Genomic DNA, 22,303 nt, shown 5'->3' on the forward strand with positions numbered 1-22,303 from the left:
CCACATGAGCCTGTTGCTTGGTCTCTACATTTATTTTCTTGGCAAGCTGTTTCCTGGTGCTGCTGCCAGCCCCGGGGCGGGGCGGGGCGAGGTGGGGGGTGGGGGGCGCTAGAAGGCTAGAGATTGCCGTGGACCCGAATACTGGAGGGGTTGTTACATTTAACTGCCAGGCTCTCGGCAGCATTCGCTCTCCGGCTGAGTGCTCATTCCGCCTGCTGCTGCGCTCCACTCGGGAGGGGGGGCACTTACAGCTCCCTGATTCTGGACTAGCCCAGTTCTGGGGTGAGTCACAGCAGCCATGGGGGTGCTCTAACTTACCGCACTAGTGCATGGCCCCTAAGGGAGCCCCCTTCCCAGGCATGCCTGCTCACCGGGAGGCTGCTGGTGCAGGAGCGAGATCAGCTGGCTTTATGCTAGCAAGTTACAGCCTTTGCACTGCCAGAGTGATCCCAGGATCAGGCCCCTGTGAAGGGGGTGTTTATGATGCAAGGGTGTGGCTCCCAAAGCAGCCAGGGGGCTGGAGGCAAAGGGCGCTGGACCCAGGTTCCTGACACTAACACTGATCCCTGCCTTTGTTTCAGCCAGGTCCCTGTGCAGCATGTTTGAGCCCAGGCCCTGGGGACGCTGACCCTCCCCACTGCCACAGCTGACTGGGAGGTGGGGGAGGCAGGGGACAGTTTAGCTGGGCAGATGGGGCCCTTACAATTCAAACCAATTTCTCTCTGTGTGAAGCACAGAGGGCTGCTCAGGTTGGGTAGCCATTGTTTGCTTTGATCTGTACTGAGTCGGGGCTCCCCGGCATGCAGAAGCAGAGGGGATTGGGAGTCCAGGAGCAGGGGCCTGAGGAGCGGAAAGAGAAAACTCGTGCCACAGTAATTCCTAGCCAGGGGTTAGGGGAGCCTTTGCCTTGGGCTGCATCAGAGCAATGTGTCCAACTGTCTATCTGAGGAGCATCTGTCACCTGGCACGGCCTAGTTTGAAATCCCTGCCATCCCCACGGCAGACACAGGAGAAACAGAAGAGAAAAAGCGGGGGGGTGGGGGGGGCGTGGGGGGGGAAGAGATTCCACCTCCTAAGGAGGGGTCAGACCAATGGTCCATCTAGCCCAGTGTCCTGTCTTCTCACCGTGGCCAATGCTTCACAGGGAATGAACAGAACAAGTAATCATCCAGTGATCCATCCCGTCGCCCGAAGTATAGGGTTGCATCCCTGACCATCCTGGCTAATAGCCATTGATAGACGTTTTCTCCGTGAACTTACCTAAAACTTGTCACCTCTTTCAGTTTGCTCTTTAGCCGTGGTGGCATTTTATTGGTCCTCTTGCTGTTTTCTTTAATTTGTGGTAAACGTTTAGTTTGCGCCTCTATTATGGTGTTTTTAAATAGTTTCCGAGCAGCCTGCAGGCTTTTCACTCATGATTGTTCCTTTTAATTTCCATTTAAACTAGATACCTCATTTTTGTGTAGTTCCCTTTTTTGAAGTTAAATGCTACTGCGGTGGGTTTCTTTGATATTCCCCCCCCCCTCCAAGGATGTTAAGTTTAATTACATTACGGTCACTATTACCAAGCGGTTGAGCTATATTCACCTCTTGGACCAGATCCTGTGCGCCACTTAGGACTAAATCAAGAATTGCTTCTACCCTTGTGGGTTCCAGGATTGGCTGCTCCAAGAAGCAGCCATTAATGGTGTCTAGAATCCCGGCCTGAGGTGACATGTCCCAGTCAATATGGGGATAGTTGAATTCCTCCGTTGCTATTGGCAAAGAACAAAACGACTCTGGCCTAGTGTGGAGCTCCCAGCCCTTCTCAGGACACAGCAATGGAGTTGGGGCCTTGGGGGACATCTCTTAGTAGCTCTCTTCCTCCTTGAATTTTAATCCAATAGAAACACGCAGCTTCCACTGCTCTGAGCTTTGATCCTATTGCTTCTCCTTCCCCTTATGCCCGCATTGTGCTCCCTCCCTCCCCAGTATCACGGAAACGTCAGCTATGACCCCAGAGCTCAGGCTGCCGAGATTCACACTGGGATCCCTCGGTTGGTTGGTTGGTCAGGAGCTGGAGATGTGGCTGGGTATTAGGGTGGATAGGAGCCAAGGCAAGGGAATTGTGGCTTAGCTGTCAATGTCCTGGGCTTTCAATGACTGCACTGGTAGGAAATGCACGTGAGGAGCCTTGCGTGCAAGTTAATCAAGATGTTTGTGTGGGATAGAGACAGATCCCTGCACTGAAGGGCTAACAGTTCAGCTCGGACCGGTGCGATATGATGGACAGAGGCTCAGACAGAAAGCTGCGGCGCACTTGTAGCTAATGAGATGGGCGAAGGAGACCTTGGCTCATCCTGGGCCTGGAGATAACCACTGGCTGGAATTCCTGTCTGCCTGCCAGCTGGTCTGGTCTCATTTAGCTGCCGGGCTACTCAGGGCGGAAGGGTGTGTTATCTGGGTGCACAGCGCTATAGTCTTTGCGCCACCGTATCTGTGTTCTAGATTAAAGCGATACCAATATTAATAAATAATCTGCACCAGGTGCAGCGGCAGCGATTGGGCACCGACCAGCTGCTGCAGGACAAAAAACAAAGGTTGCATAAAACCAAAGGAAAGAAGGATCCCAGTACAGGGTCAAAGGCATTATTATCGGAGCCCTGCTGATTCATCTGGGCCAGCAGTCCCGCCCACAGCCAGTGCCCTGGATGTCTAATCGCTCTCCCTGCAGTGGTGGGGGGTGCAGATCCAGGACTAAGCTTGGGGTGGAGCCCTGTGGCATTTCCACAGAGAACAGTGTTCTAAAGGGGTCACTTGTTGGGACAGGCAAGTGATTCTTTCTGCTCTCGCCCCTCTCCCCAGGACTCAAAATGCTCCTGTTTTCAGGTGGAGAACCCAGTTCTCTGCATGCAGAAACCTCCAGACGAGACCAGAATTGCTCGGTTTGCCAACTCGCAGCCAGCCCTGGAAGCCACCTGGTGTGGCTGGGTAGAACTCTCATTATAAGGCCATTGCGGTGTTCTCTCACATGTGGACTGTTCTGCCTCTGCCTGATTCCTGCTTCGTGTGTGCAGTGCAGCTGGGGAACATCTGGTGCTCTTGCTCAGCTGGGATACAGGGCAGCAACCCATCCGAAACGTGCTCGCTGGCCTCAGGAACAGACTAGTGGGCGTTGGGCCCGGTTTGAGGAGGGCAGCTCAGGTCCAGAAGCCAGTGACATTAAAAGGGGTTCTAGAGAAATAACACACGCTCTCAATGAGATGCTGCTATTTTCCCCTCCCACAGACTATGAAGGACCCACTTCTGCTGAGTCAGAAAGGCTCAGGGCACCTGCTATCGGGCGGTAGATGGAGGCTTTCCTTTGCCTAAGTGACATACACAACGCAGTATAACTTTCATTTGGTTTTCTTGGGTTTTGCAATAGTTTATTTTGCCCTGTTTGATAATGGCTCTTATCGGCCTGAGCGCAGCAGATTTACAGCGATCCCGTTAGTAACAAGGGCACTGCGGGGTTTTCTGATCTGGCATCCCAGCCAGCCCTTCAGAAGGGTTCTAGTTTGAAGGGTTTGTGTTTCACAGGGCAGTGTTTCCCAGCCGGGTGCTGCCAGGCCCGAACAGGCGTGCCGCGGAGCTTTTTAAAAAACGACATGTGCAAACAAACCAACCTTCCTTTGTATTTTAATTAGTGTGGGAGCCGGATGGCACTCTGTCCTTTGGCTCTGCTCACTGCTAACAGCTCGCATGAACTGTAAACAGGGCTCAGGTCAGTGTTTTATATGTTAATTTACAAATATCCCTGCCCTGGCTTCCCCTCCCCATTAACCGAACCAGCTTCATTTAACCCCAGGAGTGTGAGGATGACTCAAAACACAGCCTCAGCTGGTACAAGGCACCTTTGTAAGCAGTTAGCCAGCCCCTCCCAGGAGACGCTGCTGCCAAGTTTAAATAAATACTGGCTAATTGGTACCTCAAGCTAGAGGCATTAAGAGCTTTTCTAGAAGGGACTTGAGAGTTCATGGCTCATCCAGAACTGGAGTGCTGGACACATGTTAGGAGCCAACACTAAGCCCTGCAGGGTCACTAATATTGCAGCCAATGGCTCACCTAGTTCCAAGAAATCCCCAGCCTGGGCTGGGGGCTCCTGTCTTTGTAGAGCTGGTCTGACCTCCAGCAATGCTCCTGGGCCCCATGATAACCAGCAGTTACACAGTGCTCGTGAGGCTTGGCGTGATAGTGAAATCTCTTTTGTGGCTGACCCCAGCTATCCTGGAAGCACAGGCTGGGAGAAGGCAGCTTCCTAAAGCTCTGATTGTGTTACGTTTCTGAGCACTGTTTATATTTCAAACAAAGCATGCGAGCATGGTGTAATGCTGCCAGCAGCCCGGTCCCGTCAAGGGCAGGGCATTCATGGCTCACAAAGCAGGATGGTGGCAGAATGCAGGGTTGGTTTATTGTTTAAGCAAGTGAGAATGTTTTTAAAAGGTTCCTGATCAGAGGAATCCAGTAGCGGAGTCTCCATTGCCCCCAAAGCCAACTAGCTCCACTGTGGCCGTTTGCTCCAGATCTGTGCAGCAAAGCCTCCTCTTGGAAGTTGTGGTTCATTCTACTGTATCAGGCTAATTGTAGACATCAGGAAACGACAACTCCCAGGAGGCAGTGGTGGCAGGCACCAACCTAGGGACACTTCATCATTCCAGCCAGTGCAGCTAGCCAGCAGGCAGAGGTTCAGAGACGAGCCCGGACAGAGCGATGCTCCAGAGGACGGAGGTTAAAAGGGCCAGATCTAGGGGATTTTAACAGGGCTGCGTTTGTGAGGTCTTCGCTGGTAACTTGGTCTTTAGGCCCTGGCAGAGGCCACCTTAACAAAGACAACAAAACAGATGGTCATTGAGGCAGCAGTGTGGCAGCTCAGTATGGTAAAAGGGGATTCTACGTGGACACGTGCCTGGAACTGCAGGCCCCAAGCTGAACAGCTGAGCTCACACACCACAGCACCAGGCAGCTCCATCCAGGTGTGTGGGGAAGCATGGCAGGTCCATAGCTCATCCAAATGGCTTTTGACTACACCCCCTTAATTCCACCCCCCAAAAGTAGCTCCCATCTTCCAAAGGGGTTTTCCCCTTTATTTAGTCTTCCTTCCCTAACTTCACGATGCCCAGGTGTGGTCACCAATCAAGAAATCCTTGTGAAATGCCCTGTGTGGTGTTGAAACTCTGAAGTGAACATCATGGTAACATGCATAGAGCTGGACCCTTCTTGCCAAGCACAGAGCTGCCTTGGTCAGTCAGCAAAGAGACGGTTGGTAGCATGGGTGCCACTCTGCAATGTGACTTCACATGTTACTGCAGCTACTCAATGTCTAACCTCCAGGTGAGCATGCAAGAAGCTCAGTAGTTTAAGTGTCTGGGCATGTGATCTTCCAGGCGTCAATCTACGTGCCTCTATCATGGCAGCTGCAGAGTACATAGCTCTTGCTTCTCTATGGAGAGGCCATGAGGGGAATAGACTGGAGGATCAAATCCTTTCAGCGGTTAAGCTCACTTAGCAACAGGACACAATGTCCTCCCATGCAAAGAACATCTGACTTAATACTTGCTCTGCTCAGGTGAAAAGGCAGCAGGCCCTGGCCCATTGTCACCTTTTCATCATACTAAACCCAGGCAAGGTGACTCAAAGGAGAAATGTACAGTAAAGCTCTTTAAGCCTCCAGCGACATCTGGCTCCAGGCCCAGTTTCACAGGGTTTCTAAAACCAGTGGGTCTCAAACTTTTTTACTGGTCACCCCTTTCACATTGCAAGCCTCTGAGTGCAACCCCCCTAATAAATTAAACACCCTTTTAAATAGATTTAACACCATTATAAATGCTGGAGGCAAGCGGGGTTTGAAGTGGAGGTTGACAGCTCGCGACCCCCCATGTAATAACCTCGCGACTCCCTGATGGGTCCCGACCCCCAGTTTGAGAACCCCTGTCTTAAACTCTACTTAAATACAGTTGCACCCACTGAATGGATCTGGTTCGCCAATACAGAACCAAGTATTAAGATACCCCTGGAATGGGTTTAAACCAAAAGGATTCTCTTTTTGAAGCCCAGTGTAGACAGGGCTTAATAGGACCACAGCACTGGAGGATCAGCGGAGGGCAACAAAAATGATTAGGGGGCTGGAGCACATGACTTACGAGGAGAGGCTGAGGGAACTGGGATTGTTTAGTCTGCAGAAGAGAAGAGTGAGGGGGGATTTGATAGCTGCTTTCAACTACCTGAGGGGGGGTTCCAAAGAGGATGGATCTAGACTGTTCTCAGTGGTACCAGATGACAGAACAAGGAGTAATGGTCTCAAGTTGCAGTGGGGGAGGTTTAGGTTGGCTATTAGGAAACACTATTTCACTAGGAGGGTGGTGAAGCACTGGAATGGGTTACCTAGGGAGGTGGTGGAATCTCCTTCCTTAGAGGTTTTTAAGGTCAGGCTTGACAAAGCTCTGGCTGGGATGATTTCGTTGGGAATTGGTCCTGCTTTGAGCAGGGGGTTGGACTAGATGACCTCCTGAGGTCCCTTCCAACCCTGATATTCTATGATTCTATGATCCAACAGCCACTACACCAACCCTGTGTCATTTTAGCTCTCATGTAAAATCAGATCTCAGGGGGCCTGCCAGCATTGGTTGGGCTGAGGAGCAGGTGGAAAAGGAATCCCACCCTCCTAGAAAATTAGTGTCAGAAGAAAACGGGCATTTCTAAGTGCTTGAGGCAGCAACAATAGAACTATTGCAGAGGGTTGGGGATGCTCACACTTCAGGGCTGGAGAGAGGAACTGGCTGGATTTTAATGGTCTGGGTACCCTCAGGACTCTCCTTTCTAGTAATGATAATCAGGGTAAGAAAGTCTCGTGCTGCAGGGCCATTGCAGATAGCTGTAGATATCGTTTCACCTGTCGCTGAATACCATCAGCTCAGGGTGGGGGCAGGTGGAACATGGCCGTTTAACAGTGCACCTCAGTATGACAGGAACCAAAGGATGCTGTATCCAACTAACATTACAAGGATAATTGATGTAGGCAGAATGCAATTACCAAATTGGAATTAGGATAACACATGAGGATAGACACCCCAGCTCTTAAGAGACGGGACTACCACAGTTCCAGCTGGAATACGGCAAGCTGGGCGATGGAGTCTCCATAACCTACACCTCCCTATTAAGGATAACTGTGGGCTACATTTGTGGCTGGCTGGCTGCCTGTTTCAGAAACAATCTCTTCACTCCCCTTCTATTAGCAGGGCTCTTCTTTATTTCCCTACTCTTTAAGGGTGGGTGGGGTGGGAGGAATTAAAGCTAAAATGGGCAATTTGCATCACCTCTTCAAACTTGAAACTCACTGCATGTCAGTGGGGCTCATTTTGTGGCAAAGCTTCCCACTGCACTTGGTTTTCTTAAGAGTGTGACTTTTCAATTAACACCAAGGGATTAAGAATATAAAAACAGCCATATTGCATCAGACCAATGGGTCCATCTAGCTCAGTATCCTGTCTGCTGACAGTGGCCAGTGCCAGGGGCTTCAGAGGGCATGAACAGAACAGGGCAATTTATCAACTGATCCATACCCTGTTGTCCAGTCCCAGTTTGGAGGTTTATGGACACCTAGAGCACAGGGTTGCATCCCTGACCATCTTGGCTATAGCCATTGATGGACCTAACCTCCATGGACTTCTCCAATTCTTTTTTGAACCCAGTTATACTTTTGGCCTTCACAACATCCCCTGGCAATGAGTTCCACAGGTTGACTGTGTTCTGTGAAGTAGTACTTCCTTATGTTTGTTTTAAACCTGCTGCTATTAATTTTAGTGGGTGACCCCTCGTTCTTGTGTTGTGTTAAGGGGTAAATAACACTTCCCTATTCACTTTCTCCACACCATTTAGGATTTATAGACCTCTATGATATCCCTCCCTCAGTCATCTTATTTTCTTTAAGATGAAGTCTTGTCTTCTTTAATCTCTCCCCCGATGGAAGTTGGTCCATACCCCTAATCATTTTTGTTGACCTTTTCTGTACATTTTTCTAATTTTAATACATCATTTTTGAAATGGGTTGACTAGAACTGCATACAGTACTCAAGGTGTGGACATACTATGGATTTATGTAGTGGGATTATATAATTTCTGTTTTATCTCTTTCCTAATGGTTCCTAGCATTCTGTTAGTTTTTTTGACTGCTGCTGCAAATGTTTACAGAGAACTAACCATGAGGACTCCAACATTTTTCTTGAGTGGTAACAGATAATTTAGTCCCCATCATTTTGTATGTCTAGCTGGGATTATTTTTTTCCAATGTGCATTACTTTGCACTGAAAACTGAATTTCACCTGCCATTTTGTTGCCCAATAACCCAATTTTCAGAGATCCCTTTGTAACTCTTCATAGCTTTGGATTTAATTATCTTGAGTAATTTTGTATCATCTGCAAACTTTGCCACCTCGCTGTGTACCCCTTCTGCTGATACAGACTAACACAACTACCACTCTGAAACCCTTCTGCCAGATTATTTATGAATATGTTGAACAGCACTGGTCCCAGTACAGATCCTTGGGGGACCCTGCTATTTACCTCTCTTCATTCTGAAAACTCCATTTATTCTACCCTTTGTTTCCTATTTTGTAACCAGTTACTGATCCATGAGACTACTTTCCCCTCTTATCCCATGACTGCTCATTTTGCTTAAGAGCTTTTGGTGAGGGACCTTGTCAAAGGCTTTCTGACAATCCATGTACACTGTAGCACTCTTATTCACATGCGTGTTGACAACCTCAAAGAATTCTAGTAGATTGGTGAGGCGTGATTTCCCTTTACAAAAGCTGTGTTGACTTTCCCCTCAACACATCATGTCCATCCATGTGTTTGATAATGCTGTTCTTTACCAGAGTTTCAACCAATTTGCCTGGTACTGAAGTCAGGTTTCCCAGCCTGCAATTGCCAGGATTATCTCGGAAGCCTTTTTTAAAAATCAGAGTCACATTAGTTCTCCTCTAGTCACCTGGTACAGAGGCTGATTGAAGCAATAGGTTACATGCCAGTGTTAGTAGTTTTGCAATTTCACATATGAGTTCCTTCAGAACTCGTGGGTGAAAACCATCTGATACTGGTGACCTATTACTGTTTAATTAATCAATTTGTTCCAAAAACCCAGCTACTGACACCTCAATCAGGGAAAATTTCTCAGATTTGTCACCTAAAAAGGAATGGCTCAAGTGTGGGAATCTCCCTCACATCCTCTGCAGTGAAGACCGATTCAAAGAATTCATTTAGCTTCTCCGCACTGGCCTTGTCTTCCCTGAGTGCTCCTTTAGCACTTCAATCTTCCAGTGGCCCCACTGATTGTTTGACAGGCCTCCTGCTTCTGATATAGTTTAAAAAATTTGCTGTTAGTCTTTTGCTAGTTGCTTTTCAAATTCTTTTTTGACCTGCCTAATTATACTTGATTTGCCAGAGTTTATGTTCCTTTCTATTTTCCTCACTAGGGTTGGAATTCCAGTTTTTAGAGGATGCCTTTGCCTCTAACTGCCTCTTAATTGTACTTGGCAAAATTGGAGGGTTCTTACCTTCATGCAACCGTTTATACCCACCTTCCGTTCTCTACCTGGCTGGAGCTAGTAGTATTTTTTGGCTGGGGCCTGTTATCACATTAAAGCTGAGCGGACAGTTTTGTGCAAGGTCGGTACGTGTTTATTAGAGTTTTTCAGGACAGTTTCCCGTCAACGGCCCTAGAATTTTATTTTTCTGTTTCTAGGTATACAGGTGAAACAGACAGCAACAGCACAAGTTATTCTGTTTCTGGTGATGCAAGAGGCTCTTTAATGCACTCAAACTAAATGCCTGGTAATAGCTCAGGTGCCTCTCTCTGAACAATAGAATGTGGAATGAGTCCATCAACACAGCAGGAACTCAGTGCCCTTGGCAGAAAGCTTACTCTGCTTTCAGAGCAATTTGATTTGGAAAGTTACAACTTTCAAGTCACTTGACCCATATAAGAGGCTTTTAATTTATGTACAGTAAAAAATACAAACAACCCAGACAGTGGTGTTACATTTGATTAACCGTAGTTACAACACAGGTAGTATTTATATAGCTGCTAGTTAGTTAATGTGTATCAGAGCCCTACGTGATACAAAACAGCTAAAGGCCCTTTGCTGCTATTCTCACCACCACATGCCTACAACACTATTGCCATGCACCCTGGCTCCCCAGTCAGTGCAGGAGACCGCACAGAGGCCCCCACGGTCAGCAGGGAAGGGGTAATGTTAAGTTTGAATACAATCTAAAAGGAGACTCTGTTCATCCTTGGCAGGGCCCACCCTACAGGAGTCAGGTGTGTGGAGTTTGTAGCCTCATGTGAGTTAGGCACACAGGCTACCTCCATAAGAATTATGCCCAGCGTCTGAACAGTGCCCAAAATGCCACTCCCTACTTTTTCTAGGGATTTTTGATTTTTTCATGTTACAGTTTTACACCGCAAGTAAGAGCTGCCAACAGGCTGTGCCCCATGCAGCACTGCAACCCTGGACAAATGCCCCACTTCCCCACTTTTGGTTCCAGATAATTCAGTGCAGCAGAGGGCATCCTCTTTCCATAATCCCAGCTGACTCTGAGCTGCATGATGCTCAGAAGAAAAATGGGCATCAGCCATGAAAACTAACCCTGCAAGGCATTTGGGATTAGTGGAGGTAAATGTCTCTACTGCTAGAAGTAACCAGATGGTGACACGTTTCCCTTCAGACAGGACAGAGAAAGCCCAGACTCTGCCCATAGGCCTGTGGGGTAGGCGTCAGGGAAGCTAGGCTACTGAAAGCTTTGAAGCGAGCTAAGGGAGGCAGAAGATGTTCTATTCTTAGTGTGGGAGAGAAGCTTGGTCCATGGGCTAGAGGGGAGATGAAGAAAAATCCTGGCTCTTAGTAAGTATTTACGGTAGTCACTCTTAATGAGGATGTTGGCCACACAGCCTCTCTGTTCAAGAGCGAAGGTTATTTCTAATAGTCAGACGCACTGTCAGGCTGAACAGAACAGATGTGTGCAATTCACTTTGGCTAGGAAGTATTTACAGTGGGGTCCTGCCTCATTTCTCAACAGCAGCACGATGCATTAGTCTAGCGGGAATTGTAACTGCACTCCAACCCCAAAACATTTACTGGCGCACCTCACAGACAGTATGGAACGAAATACATCTGAGTAAATATACAAAGTTTAAACATGACACAGCAACTTTTCACAAGGTTCTGCTTGCTGGAGCTGTAGTGTTAATAGCACAGAGCGAGGACATGCCACTCCAAACAGCAGAGCTCACTAAACATCCCTCCCCTCCCCCAAGCTCCCTGTAGTGCCTTTACTTCTCTGAAACACAGTAAATAGGCTACTAGACCTGAGTAAGTGGCAAGAACTTCTGGTAATAGCTCTTTGTAACATCCAGCATCAGCTCTTGGGTGCACTCGGGGAGTTCTCCAGAGAAGAGCCCTGAAAAACCAAGAAGAGCATGAGTGCACGTGTTCTCTTGGGAAGCAGTGAGCCTGGGAGAGTTTTATTCAGCTTCTCCACTAGTATTTATGCTCTATATACTGCAGGTTAAACAGCAACCGATGGGCTTGTGTAGGGACACTGCTCTCATGTAGATCAACACAATAGTGTGGCTTCCCCATGAGATGTAGTAAGGCAGTCTCCAGCTAGATCCCTTCATGGCTTACACCCACCCTAGATAAACAAGGGTCATGAAAGCTCTTTCCTAAAGAAAGGCTAGTAACCAAGGGAACAAAGGTTACATTGACCTTTCCACCACAGCTGTTTCCAAAGGACTGGAACATTTACACCTCCGGTATGGTCAGCAGTGCTGTTGGGGTGGGCTCCGTAACAGCATTCACATGCTTTAGTTTGGAGCATCTGCCCATGTATGTAGCACATGCACAGTGGTCTAACAGAATTCTCTCCAGCTGTGTTTATGGATACACCTACAAATCCAGAGCATATGGGAGAGAAGGAGACTCTTTCTTGATGCCAAAGCAGACCTGCCTGTGGAATGCTGGATGCTTGATAGGCCACCTTGCTGATTCTGAGCTCTGATGGATAGTGATTCTGTAATTAAGAATGGTCCGAGCTGCCAATCAGACTGACAGGCCCTAGCTGTCTTAGCCTTGCTACTGAATGTGCAGATGCTATGCTTACTCATACTAAGCTCCTGTCCCAATAATATCCTGAGACAGTAAGTTCCACTGGTTAGAATTGTTACTTTTCATTTAGCTGAGCTCTTCCCTCCCCCCTCTTACTATAAGACAGTGCAACCAAGGAGCCTACCTGGCCTTCTCCACATCAATGTGTTGTATTTCTTTTAAATATCAGGATATAAGTTAGCTGAATTTATACTGGAAGTAAAATTAAATGGACTTTACCTGGACAGCCTGAAAAGACTGTAAAAGGCGGGACCACGGTTTCAGGGGGTAGAACTGTGTTGGCTAGAATTTTGCAGCAGTCTTTCAAAACACACCTACGACCCTAAAACAAAGACCGGATTCCGTTTGATTGTATAACAACAACAAAAACACACTTTGTCTTACTCCTACTCATGTCTCTAATATTCAAAAGTGAGTCTGACTGCTCTTGATTAGTCAAAGCCGTTGCGAGGGCTGTTTGTAAGAAGCAAGATGTCTGCCTGCAGCCCAGGGTTCTTCTCCTCTCAGCTCGGATTGCTGATTTCACTATTAGGCCTGGTCTATACTAGAAGTTACACCAGCATAACTATGTTGGTTAGGGGTGTGATTTTTTACCAGTAGTTGTCCTGGGATAGCCCTAGTATGGATGCAGTTATACTGGATAAAGCTACCTTATACTGGTATAGCTTATTTCTGCTTTGGGAAGCAAAATCAGCTATACTGATATGTTGCCCTTATACTCCATCCACACAAAACAGCAAATGCCCTTTACATTATATCAGCATAATTAAAGCAGCAAAAATGTTCTAGTATAGATAAGCCCTTAGTGCCATGCTAGCTGTCTAGAAATCATTAGTGCACTCAGTACAGTTACTAGTCTCTCTCTTTGCTTCCATACACTCCGAGCAGGTATAAAAATGTTTGATGTAACTTTGGCCAACAATAACTTTTTGTGCATTAACATACATCGCAAACTTTAATGTTTTACAGATCAACACATACTAGCAGAGATTGTCTTCTGTGTGGAAAAATCTGTGTGTTCCTCATAAATGCATAGTAGGGATTTGCATATTAAAACAAGTCACTTCTGGTAAGTAGATATTCAAGTCGGAATTGGTAGTCCTAACCATGTAGTAACCGGGCAAAATATTCCCCATTGCAGTAGTCAATAACCTTGACTGTATGGCATTATCTATACCTGTGCTGAGCTCCACTTGTACCTCTGTGAAAAGCACTCTCTCCTCTGGATACCCTGACATCAGCAATTCCTAACGCACGCTGATAACCCAACTGCTTTTATTTGGCTTAAAGAGGCAGACAAAGCCCAGAAACAAATAGCAATTAATAGGACCGTCCACTTGTCTAGCTTTGTGTAAACACAATGTTTGAAAAGAACAAGCATGTCTTTGAAACAGGCAACAGCGATTAGACTGAAATTGCTGCAATATTTAATGCAACTCAGGACATTAACCTTTTTGAAAGAGTCACCCTGTTCAAAGACGCTTGGCAGCCTGTCTGAAACGATTAGCAATTAATGCTCCATACGTTCATTTATCTGAATGATGATACAGCAAACTACACATTAATCTTGATGATAAACTGCCAACTGATACAGAAAGCCATTTCTAATGGGAGTCATTTGTTGGCCATTCATTACAGGCAGATAGGAGCTATAGAGGCCTCACAATGCCATTGTATGCAAGTTCCTTCATGAGGCTTTTCTAATGTCTTCCAGCTTGGTTTGCCTTGTGGGAGGGAAGAGAGATACCCCTGGGACACGGGCTCTGAAAAAGGAGCCCTTGGGGCCTCTCCTGCCTCCACCAGCTACTCTTGGAGAGAAGAAACTGAAGGTGTCTCAGGTAATAAGGTTACAGGCCTCAGAAAGGGCCTTTTACCTCATTTAATTACACCCACCCCCATTTTTGCTGGCTGTCAACATCAAGCCATTATAAAAACAACAAGGAGTCTGGTGGCACCTTAAAGACTAACAGATCTGTTAGTCTTTAAGGTGCCACCAGACTCCTTGTTGTTTTTGTAGATACAGACTAACACGGCTACCCCCTGATACTTATCAAGCCATTATTGCATTCTTCCCTCTTTGTACCACTGGCTCATTCCTGCCTTCCCAGCTAGCTTTGATCATTTCCAGGCAGTACATGCTGGCACCTCCCCCAACCCCACACTTCGTATGGAGCAGAAGGCAATGTGGCTTTGCAGTGTTTGATGTCTGTGATGAGAAAGACCTAGTGTTAATCGGAACTCCTACCAGCTAGCTGCCTTTCTTCCTCTGAAGCGGATGAGTAGGCTGCAGGACCTAGCATTATCAGTGGGTATAAATGTAGAATTCAGAGGTTGTTCTCAACTAAAACAAGGCAGTGTCACTAACCGCATAATCCATTACACAAGTGACCCCCTTGGGCGTGGTCAGGCAAACCCCACACTTGCCTTAGGCCTGTTATTCAAGGCCTCCCAGACCTAAGTTTCTGTGCCAGTTTCAGAACACTGCTAGCACCTGCTGTTTCCCAGTCAGCTGTGTGTGTTCTGCCCTTCACCAAAGCCCAATCTCAAGCTCCATCACAGAGCAGAGCGCATACACAGCAGAGCTGCACTGGGATCCAGCACAGACTCCTCATGCTAAGCTCCACCTTTATATTTACCCAGAAGCCTGAGGGACCAGTTACGGTTTTGGCAGCACCTTCACTTTAGAAGCATTCTCAATACAAAAGAGCACAGTCTCTGCCCCCAAAGAGTTTTCACGCTACAAGCTGAGGGAGGGGATGTGACATGAGGAGAGCGATCAAAGTGGGAACCATCCAAGGCAATACAGACCACCCCTGGCTAGCATCTGTTCCAGTGTATGGGAACCTCTGGTCTAATCCAAAGTTAGTCCATCTCTCTTAACCGAAGGATGGGAATTTCCCTGATGCTCTGAGCCAGCAAAAGGAAGTACAAGTTCTTAACTGTATTTGAGGGATTTAAAGAAAGAAGACTGACCACGCATACTTACAATGACACAGTTCTTGCCTATGTGAACGTAGGAGCCGATCTGGGCTGCATTGACAACGCAGTCTTCTTCTATAAAGACATGATCACCAATGTGGAGAGGGAAGAAAGCAACTCTGGAGAAGGAGAAGGGGTTATTTGTTCAGGCTCTGCAGCACTGATGAATCCACAATAGCATTAAACCCAAAATCATGTAAGTGTCCCCACCCTCACCAGCTTGCCAAAGGCAGGGCCTGGAGTCAAGACAGGTGTGGCCAGTAATGGTGCATTTCATATTAATTCCTCAGGATGATCAAGCAACTTTTCAAACCAGGCCAGCTGATAGCCATTAACTTTTTGCAATAGGAGTTAGTGCAGGGAGAGAGGGGGAAGGGGACACAAGGAGAAGCCAAACCAGCCTGCAGGGATATAAGTAGGTCCTGCCAGCCAAGACTTCATGGACATTCTGCCTGAGGTGCTTATCTGGCCCTCATCTCCACAGTATCTAAGCACCTCACAATCTTTTAATGTATTTATCCTCTCAACATCCCCCCAAGCAGGGCAGTGCAATTCTCCCCATTGCACAGATGGGGAACTGAGGCACAGAGAGCCTGTGTGGCTTGCCGGAGGTCACACAGGAAGCCTATGGTGTATCAGGGAATTGAACCTGGGTGTCAAGTCCTAGGCTAGTGCCCTAACCACTGAACCATCTTTCCAGCTCGCTTGTTACAAACTTGGAGAAGTTCAAGTATTGCTGCCTTCTAACTCTAGCAGCTCTTTAATGGGTCTGTGTTACTAGTGCACCAGACACTTTACTGCTCAGGAAGTGCCCTAGAATTGGAGTATTAGAGGACATTCGAGCAGGACATCCCTAGAGTGCACAGCCATGGACTGTGTTCATTCATTTGCTCATGAATTAAATTGTCTCCTGCAACTGTTCGCAAACCAGGCACCTTGTAACAGTCACAGTAGAAGATTCTGTGGTCATATGAAAATATCACCAAGATGGTGTTTTTAAAAACAATTTAAGGTCTGAATCCCTCGGTTTGTCCAAGCTCCACTTAGAGGAAGGAAGGTGGAAAAAAGTGGCTATAAACCCCCTTTTTGCTCCTGGGACTGGATGGGGCCTAAAACAGCAGCCCAAGAGCTGCTCTAAATTATTCCATCTGAGCTGCTGGCCAGAGATTGTCACCACATGATGCACTCCAGCTTTGTTTCCTGCGTGTCTCTTGTGCCTGAGGGACAGGGAGAGGTTGAGAGCTGGCTATGGCTGAATAAAGCATTAACACTAACTGGTTTGTGATGCTGCCCCAACAGAGCATAAGTACCTCTCCAGCTGTCACAAATGGGCTCAAATAATGAAGCAACTATCTGTATTTAAAACTCCACCGGAGAGAAAAACATTAAATCTCTTCTCTTTTGAATACTGAATTTTAACTATTCAATTCCAAGCAGTCTGCTAGGACACGGAACACATGAAGTCTGACATTTTCTGGGCTGAACATGCTGTTTAGGAGCTTTAGGTCAGCTGCCTGTTAAAGCATTTTGAATTAGGATCCCCAATGGGAAGCAGGAATGAGAAGAATAAAGCAGTGAAGTCTGAAAGCTCAGAATGATTAAGTGATTTTAATCCTTTTAGGGCCATCTACTGATAAACATTGATAAGGCCATAATAGCTCATGACTGAGTATGAAGGTTAATGCAAAATACCTATGGCCGATACATGGTCCCAAAGGACAGCTCTAGGTTCAGATTAGATTTAAATAAAGGCCAGTGGGTTGAGTGTGCATTTAGACATGGGAATCTATAAGGGATTTATTTTGCCAATGCTTCAGCCAAGATATTAGATACTAGTGGGTCATAAGAGGTAAACTGCAAAGGGGAAAAAAAGGGTTGTGCCCTTTTTGCTTCTTTTGATGCAGAAAGTAAGTCTGACAGGGTATTTTAAAGTTAAATTAATTTCAAGCATGTAGTTTATATTAGAAATTCCTCAACCCTCGGAGACTATGGCTGGAATATAGTATCTAAAGCCCTGGACTGAGCAATACTGCAGTCAGATGGGCCCAGCTGACTCCAGTGGGGCTTCAGGTGAGTGCAGGGATCCCTGGTCCACCTCTCAGTGCAGGATTGGGCCACACATGACAAGTAACATACGAACATACACGTCTTCTTCTGTTACAAATAGGCAACCACTTGGTATCCTCAACTGCTCTACAACCTAGCTATCATTAACTGGCTGATTTCCTATAGGCATCTTACAGGTATTTCTTACAGACTGCATCCAGGGCAGAGGCTGGTCTTGAAAGAAGGAAGTATAGTAGCCTGATGGATTAGTTTGGGGATGTTTTTCCATGCATGTTAAATAACCACAGACACCAAGGGACAAATAAACAGACCCTACAAATAATAATATTCCAGCCTAGTTATCTCCAGTACCAGAGATCTGAGAGATATATCGTACAATGCAAGACTCTCCCTTTATAGACATTATTAAAATATGGTAGTAATATAGTTAGATCTGGCTGAGGTGCATTGGAAGGGTATGTGCTAGTCCCAGGCTGCATTCAGGACTTAGAAAAGGAGTAAGTATTTCCCATTGCGCAAGTATTTTTAAAAGGTGAACTGAAGAGTTTAAACAGAATTGTTTAAGAATCCTAACCACTAGCAAAATATATTTAGACTTAAAGATTGCAAATATGTACATTTAAAATAAATAGGTCAGCCTCTCCTTCACCTACGTCTCTGAGTTCAGTCCAGTGACTTCCATGCTGCAATTTGATAGGATACTGACCCACAAAGCAGAGCAGGGAATAGGAGAAAATGCTGATTTAGGAGGATTTATGCAAAACTGTAGCAACAGAAACAGTCCCCCGAGTTCAACTCTTAGCAAATCCAAAGCTTCTAAGTTCACCTCTCAGTTTAACAAGCCTCACAGCATAGCACAGAAGAAATAGAAACTCCTACCCCTTGCTGAATTTCTTGAAAGGCGGCCTGATGACACTGCGGCTTTTCACAACGCAGTGGCGTCCAACTCTTACGTTTGCCAGATCACCACGAATAATACAATCATTCATAACTATCGTCTAGGTAACAAGAGAAAGAGAGCCAAACGAGTTCAAGTTCTGCCAATGTTTTCAGTAAGCTTTATTATACTATGTAGGGCCACACAGATCACTAGTGTAACTTCAATGAAATTATATTTACAGCAGGGCTCAGTTGGGCCCAAGGATCACCAACTTTTGTCACTAGCACATATTAGTATATGAATTGTGGCCCTACAGAGCAAACCACATGAATGAGAACAGAAAATGCAGATTCACTGCTAAAGCCCCTTTCATGAGAGCATCCCAAGCCAAATTAGTGAAGCCTCAAGACACCATACAAAGGGGTCAGTTCTTATCTCCACTCCACCAGTAGTCAGGTTGAGGCACAGAAAGGTTAAGCAGCTTGCCCAAAGGCTACACAGCAGGTGCAGAGATTTTGGATCCCAATACGGCAATTAATCCAACAGCTAGAAGTTGAAGCTAGATAAATTCAGACTGTAAATAAGGTGTACATTTTTAACGGTGAGAACCATTGGAACAATTTATCCAGGGTCGTGGTGGATTCTCCATCACCCACATTTTTCAAATCATGATTGAATATTATTCTAAAATCTCTGCTCTAGGGATTATTTTGGGGAAGTTCTCTGGCCTGTGCCATGCAGGAGGTCAGACTAGATGATCACAGTGGTCCCTTCTGGTCTTGGAATCTATGAATCCTGTTCTAAGCATTAGTTAACACTTCCTCCCAGCTGACAGAAAAAATATTAGAGAGGATGACAATGGTGATCAAGAAAATAAGTGTGTGAGATGAATCAGGAGAACTGCACTAGACAAACACAGTACTAGGAACTAAATCTGGGAGCGAAAAATAACGTGAAAGGCAAAGGGTTAGAAATATAAAGCTCATTTGCAAGGAAGCTATATGTGCCATGTGCTGACTAATATATGCTGGCTAACAAATATATTTCATATTAATAATATATATTATCCACACACATCTATAGATACATTTGTTGTATGTCTTAGTACTAGTTAGGGAAGTACCTTCACGGACCAGTACCTTGAATGCTAGTATCCAAAGCAAAGATAAGGAAGGAACAGGACAACAAACTAGGGAACTGGGACAAAAAAAGAACTAGATAAGTTCATGGAGTATAGGTCCATCAACAGCTATTATCCAGGATGGGCAGGGATGGAAAACCAGGAGATGGATCTGATGGGTTAGACTTTAGTGACATGTAAAGATATATACAACTTGTAAAATCATCATATAAATAATACCAGCTACAGTGTATCATTTGGGGAACACACCACTTGCATAAGATGAATGTAACATCACTGCATGGCATGGCTTCTCAGAGACTGTATTGTATAGAACCTTATTCCTGTACCATATTAATCCGACTAACATTGGGTATTTGGTCTTCAGTATATTTCATAACAAACCGAAGTGTGGTCAAGCAGTTGATTATACAATTTATCACATGAGAGTTTGACTGTAAACCACAGAAATGCTCAATTTTACAAGAAGTACACCCGTGACTTGGTTTTACCCACCTTTCCATTCAGAACTATGTTCTGGCTTCCGCAGAGCACAGACTGTCTGCTGACTTTATTGCCAGATGCCTGAGGGAAACCAAGAGACAGAGAGACTATCAGTGACAGAAATACATCCTTGTGATACAAGAGTCTTCTTACATCTGTGGATTGTGTGGGGTCCTTTATTATAATGAACCTTCATTATAGAATTTTATAACACAGAGTCTGCAAACAGAATGCTTTAACGCTGCCTCCAGGACTCCTGGATGTTCGTCCTTAGGCAAGATCCAACGTCGTATCAGCTGAATAGTCCACTGTCCTCCATTGAATCTCTTCTAGCAGTAAATCTTCCATTGGGACTCTGCTCGAAGACTGTAATATTGTAATGTAACGAATACAAGGAAGAAGTGACAGATGTGCTAGGCCATCACCCTCGTCATTCTCCTCTCTCCTAAGGCCCCCTGATTTGGAGGCCTGTAAGTAGGAAAAACAACAACTTGACTAAGACGAAAAAGAGACTTTTAAAATCTCAGATAACTCCTTCCTTTGGGCCTCCCAGTGCAGCCTGCTCTTCTGGAGTGGAAGCTCTCACAGGCAAGGGTTGCCTGGATGCCTTGTACACCAAAACCTGTGTGCACCTAGTTCAGACACAGAGACCAGGACCCACATCCTCCTGTCCGCTCTGCAATCATCCCTTACCTATCTGTCAAGACCAGCCCTTGGACTGAATGCTCCTTAAGACAGGGCCATGTCTCCTGTGGGAGTTGTGGGAAATGAAGCAAACTAAGCATTCATGGAATACGAGGGACAGTTCTCTCATGGATCAGTAACTGGTTAAACGATAGGAAAAAGGGATAGGAATAAATGATCAGTTTTCACAATGGAAATAGGCAAATAGCAGGATCCCCCAAGGAACTATACTGAGACCTGTGCTGTCAACATATTCATAAGTGATGAGGAAAGGGGGGGTGAACAGTGAGGTGGCAAAATTTGGAAATGATATTAAGTTACTCAAGATAGGTAAATCCAAAGTTGACTGCAAAGAGTTACAAAGGAATCTTAAAAAAAAAAAAAAAAAAGAGTGACTTGGCAACCAAATGGCAGATGAAATTCATGTTGATAAGTGCCAAGTAATGCACATTGGAAAAAAGAATGGGTTCTAAATTAGCTGTTACCACTCAAGAAAGAGATTTTGGGAGTCATCATGGATAGTTCTCTGTAAACATTCGTTCTACGTGCAGCGGCAGTCAAAAAAGTGAACAGAATGTTAGGAATCATTAGAAAAGGGACAACTAATAAAACAGAAAATATCATAATGCCCCTATATTAATCCATGGTATGCTCACACCTTGAGTACTGCATGCAGTCCTGGTCGCCCCATCTCAGATAGAGAAAGAAAGAAAGAGTGTGCGTATATAAAAATTGGAAAAGGTACAGAAAAGGACAACAGAAATTACGAGGGGATACAGGTTCCATACAAGGAGAGATTAAAATGAGCAGGACTGTTCAGCTTCAAGAGAGAGAACTAAGGGAGGATATGCTAGAGCTGTTGAGAAAGTGACTAGGCGAGTGTTATTTACCCCTTCCCATAATACAAGAACTTCTTCACACAACGCACAGTCAACCTGTGGACTTGTTACCAGGGGATGTTGTGGAGGCCAAAAGTATAAGTAGGTTAAAAAAAGCACTAGGTAAGTTCACAGAGAATAGGTCCATCCATGGCTATTAGCCAAGATAGTCAGGGACGCAACCCCGCGCTCTGGGTGTCCCCAAACCTCTGGCTGCCGGAAGCTGGGGCTGTAGGACAAGGGACGGGTCACTTGATAATTGGCCTGTTCGTTATCTGCCGCTGTCAGAGCCGGGCTACAGGGACCACAGGCCTGACCCCCCCCCCCGGGCGCTGTCACCATACGGTGCAGCCCCCAGCACCTGCTGCCACGGCCACGTCGCCCTGAGCGCGCCGCTGCGGCACGATGCCACCCGCCCCCCGGCTGGGGCGCAGGGGCAGAGCCGGCTCCTCACCGCCCCCCGCCCCGCAGGGTCCCGGCGCTCCCCCCGCCCGGGCGGCGCTAGGCCCCGCACCGTCTCGATGTACTCGGACTTGTTATACAGCATCTCGCTCAGCTCCATCGCGCCGCCGCTTCCGGCCTCCTCGCCGCCGCTTCCGCCTCCTCCCAGCCAATCCCCGCTCGGCCTCCGTACCGCCGCTTCCGGCCTCCCCACAAACACAGCCAAGCTTCGCCCGGCTTGCCGCGGCGTCACATCCGCCCACAACGGACTGGCCAATCTCTTCTCGGAATCTGCGCCGCGCCTTCCACGCCGACCAACCCGAGCTCGGCCGCCTGCTGTCGTCACTCCCCACTGGCGCGCGCTCAGCCCCCAGCCTGTCGTAGCGCAGCCGGGGATGGGTGGCTGAGGCGCTCCGGGAGCTGCTGTGGCGGGGGCCGGGGAGCGAGCGGAGCCGGAGCCAGGCCCGGCGGCGGCGGGTCGGTCCGGCCTCTGAGGCCCGTTTGCTCCCCGCAGTCGGGGCCCCTCGGGACGTGCCTGGGCTCTGCGGGGGCCGGGCCCGGGCAG

The 22,303-nt window shown here is 46.8% G+C and overlaps 1 protein-coding gene across 1 annotated transcript; it reads right to left on the reverse strand.

Moving 5' to 3' along the window:
* Positions 1 to 4,407: 4,407 nt before the first annotated feature.
* DCTN5 (dynactin subunit 5) lies at positions 4,408 to 21,910 on the reverse strand. The gene is made up of 7 exons (XM_065411495.1): positions 21,812 to 21,910; positions 19,748 to 19,816; positions 18,111 to 18,229; positions 15,172 to 15,283; positions 12,405 to 12,507; positions 11,387 to 11,478; positions 4,408 to 4,840 (listed from the first exon to the last, which is right to left on the reverse strand). The coding sequence occupies exons 1-7, from the start codon at positions 21,857 to 21,859 to the stop codon at positions 4,820 to 4,822; spliced, it is 564 nt and encodes a 187-aa protein (XP_065267567.1). The 5' UTR covers positions 21,860 to 21,910; the 3' UTR covers positions 4,408 to 4,819.
* Between the last annotated feature and the right edge of the window lie 393 nt (positions 21,911 to 22,303).

The sequence above is a fragment of the Emys orbicularis genome, chromosome 10, assembly GCF_028017835.1.
Source record: "Emys orbicularis isolate rEmyOrb1 chromosome 10, rEmyOrb1.hap1, whole genome shotgun sequence".
Taxonomy (NCBI): Eukaryota; Metazoa; Chordata; order Testudines; family Emydidae; genus Emys; species Emys orbicularis.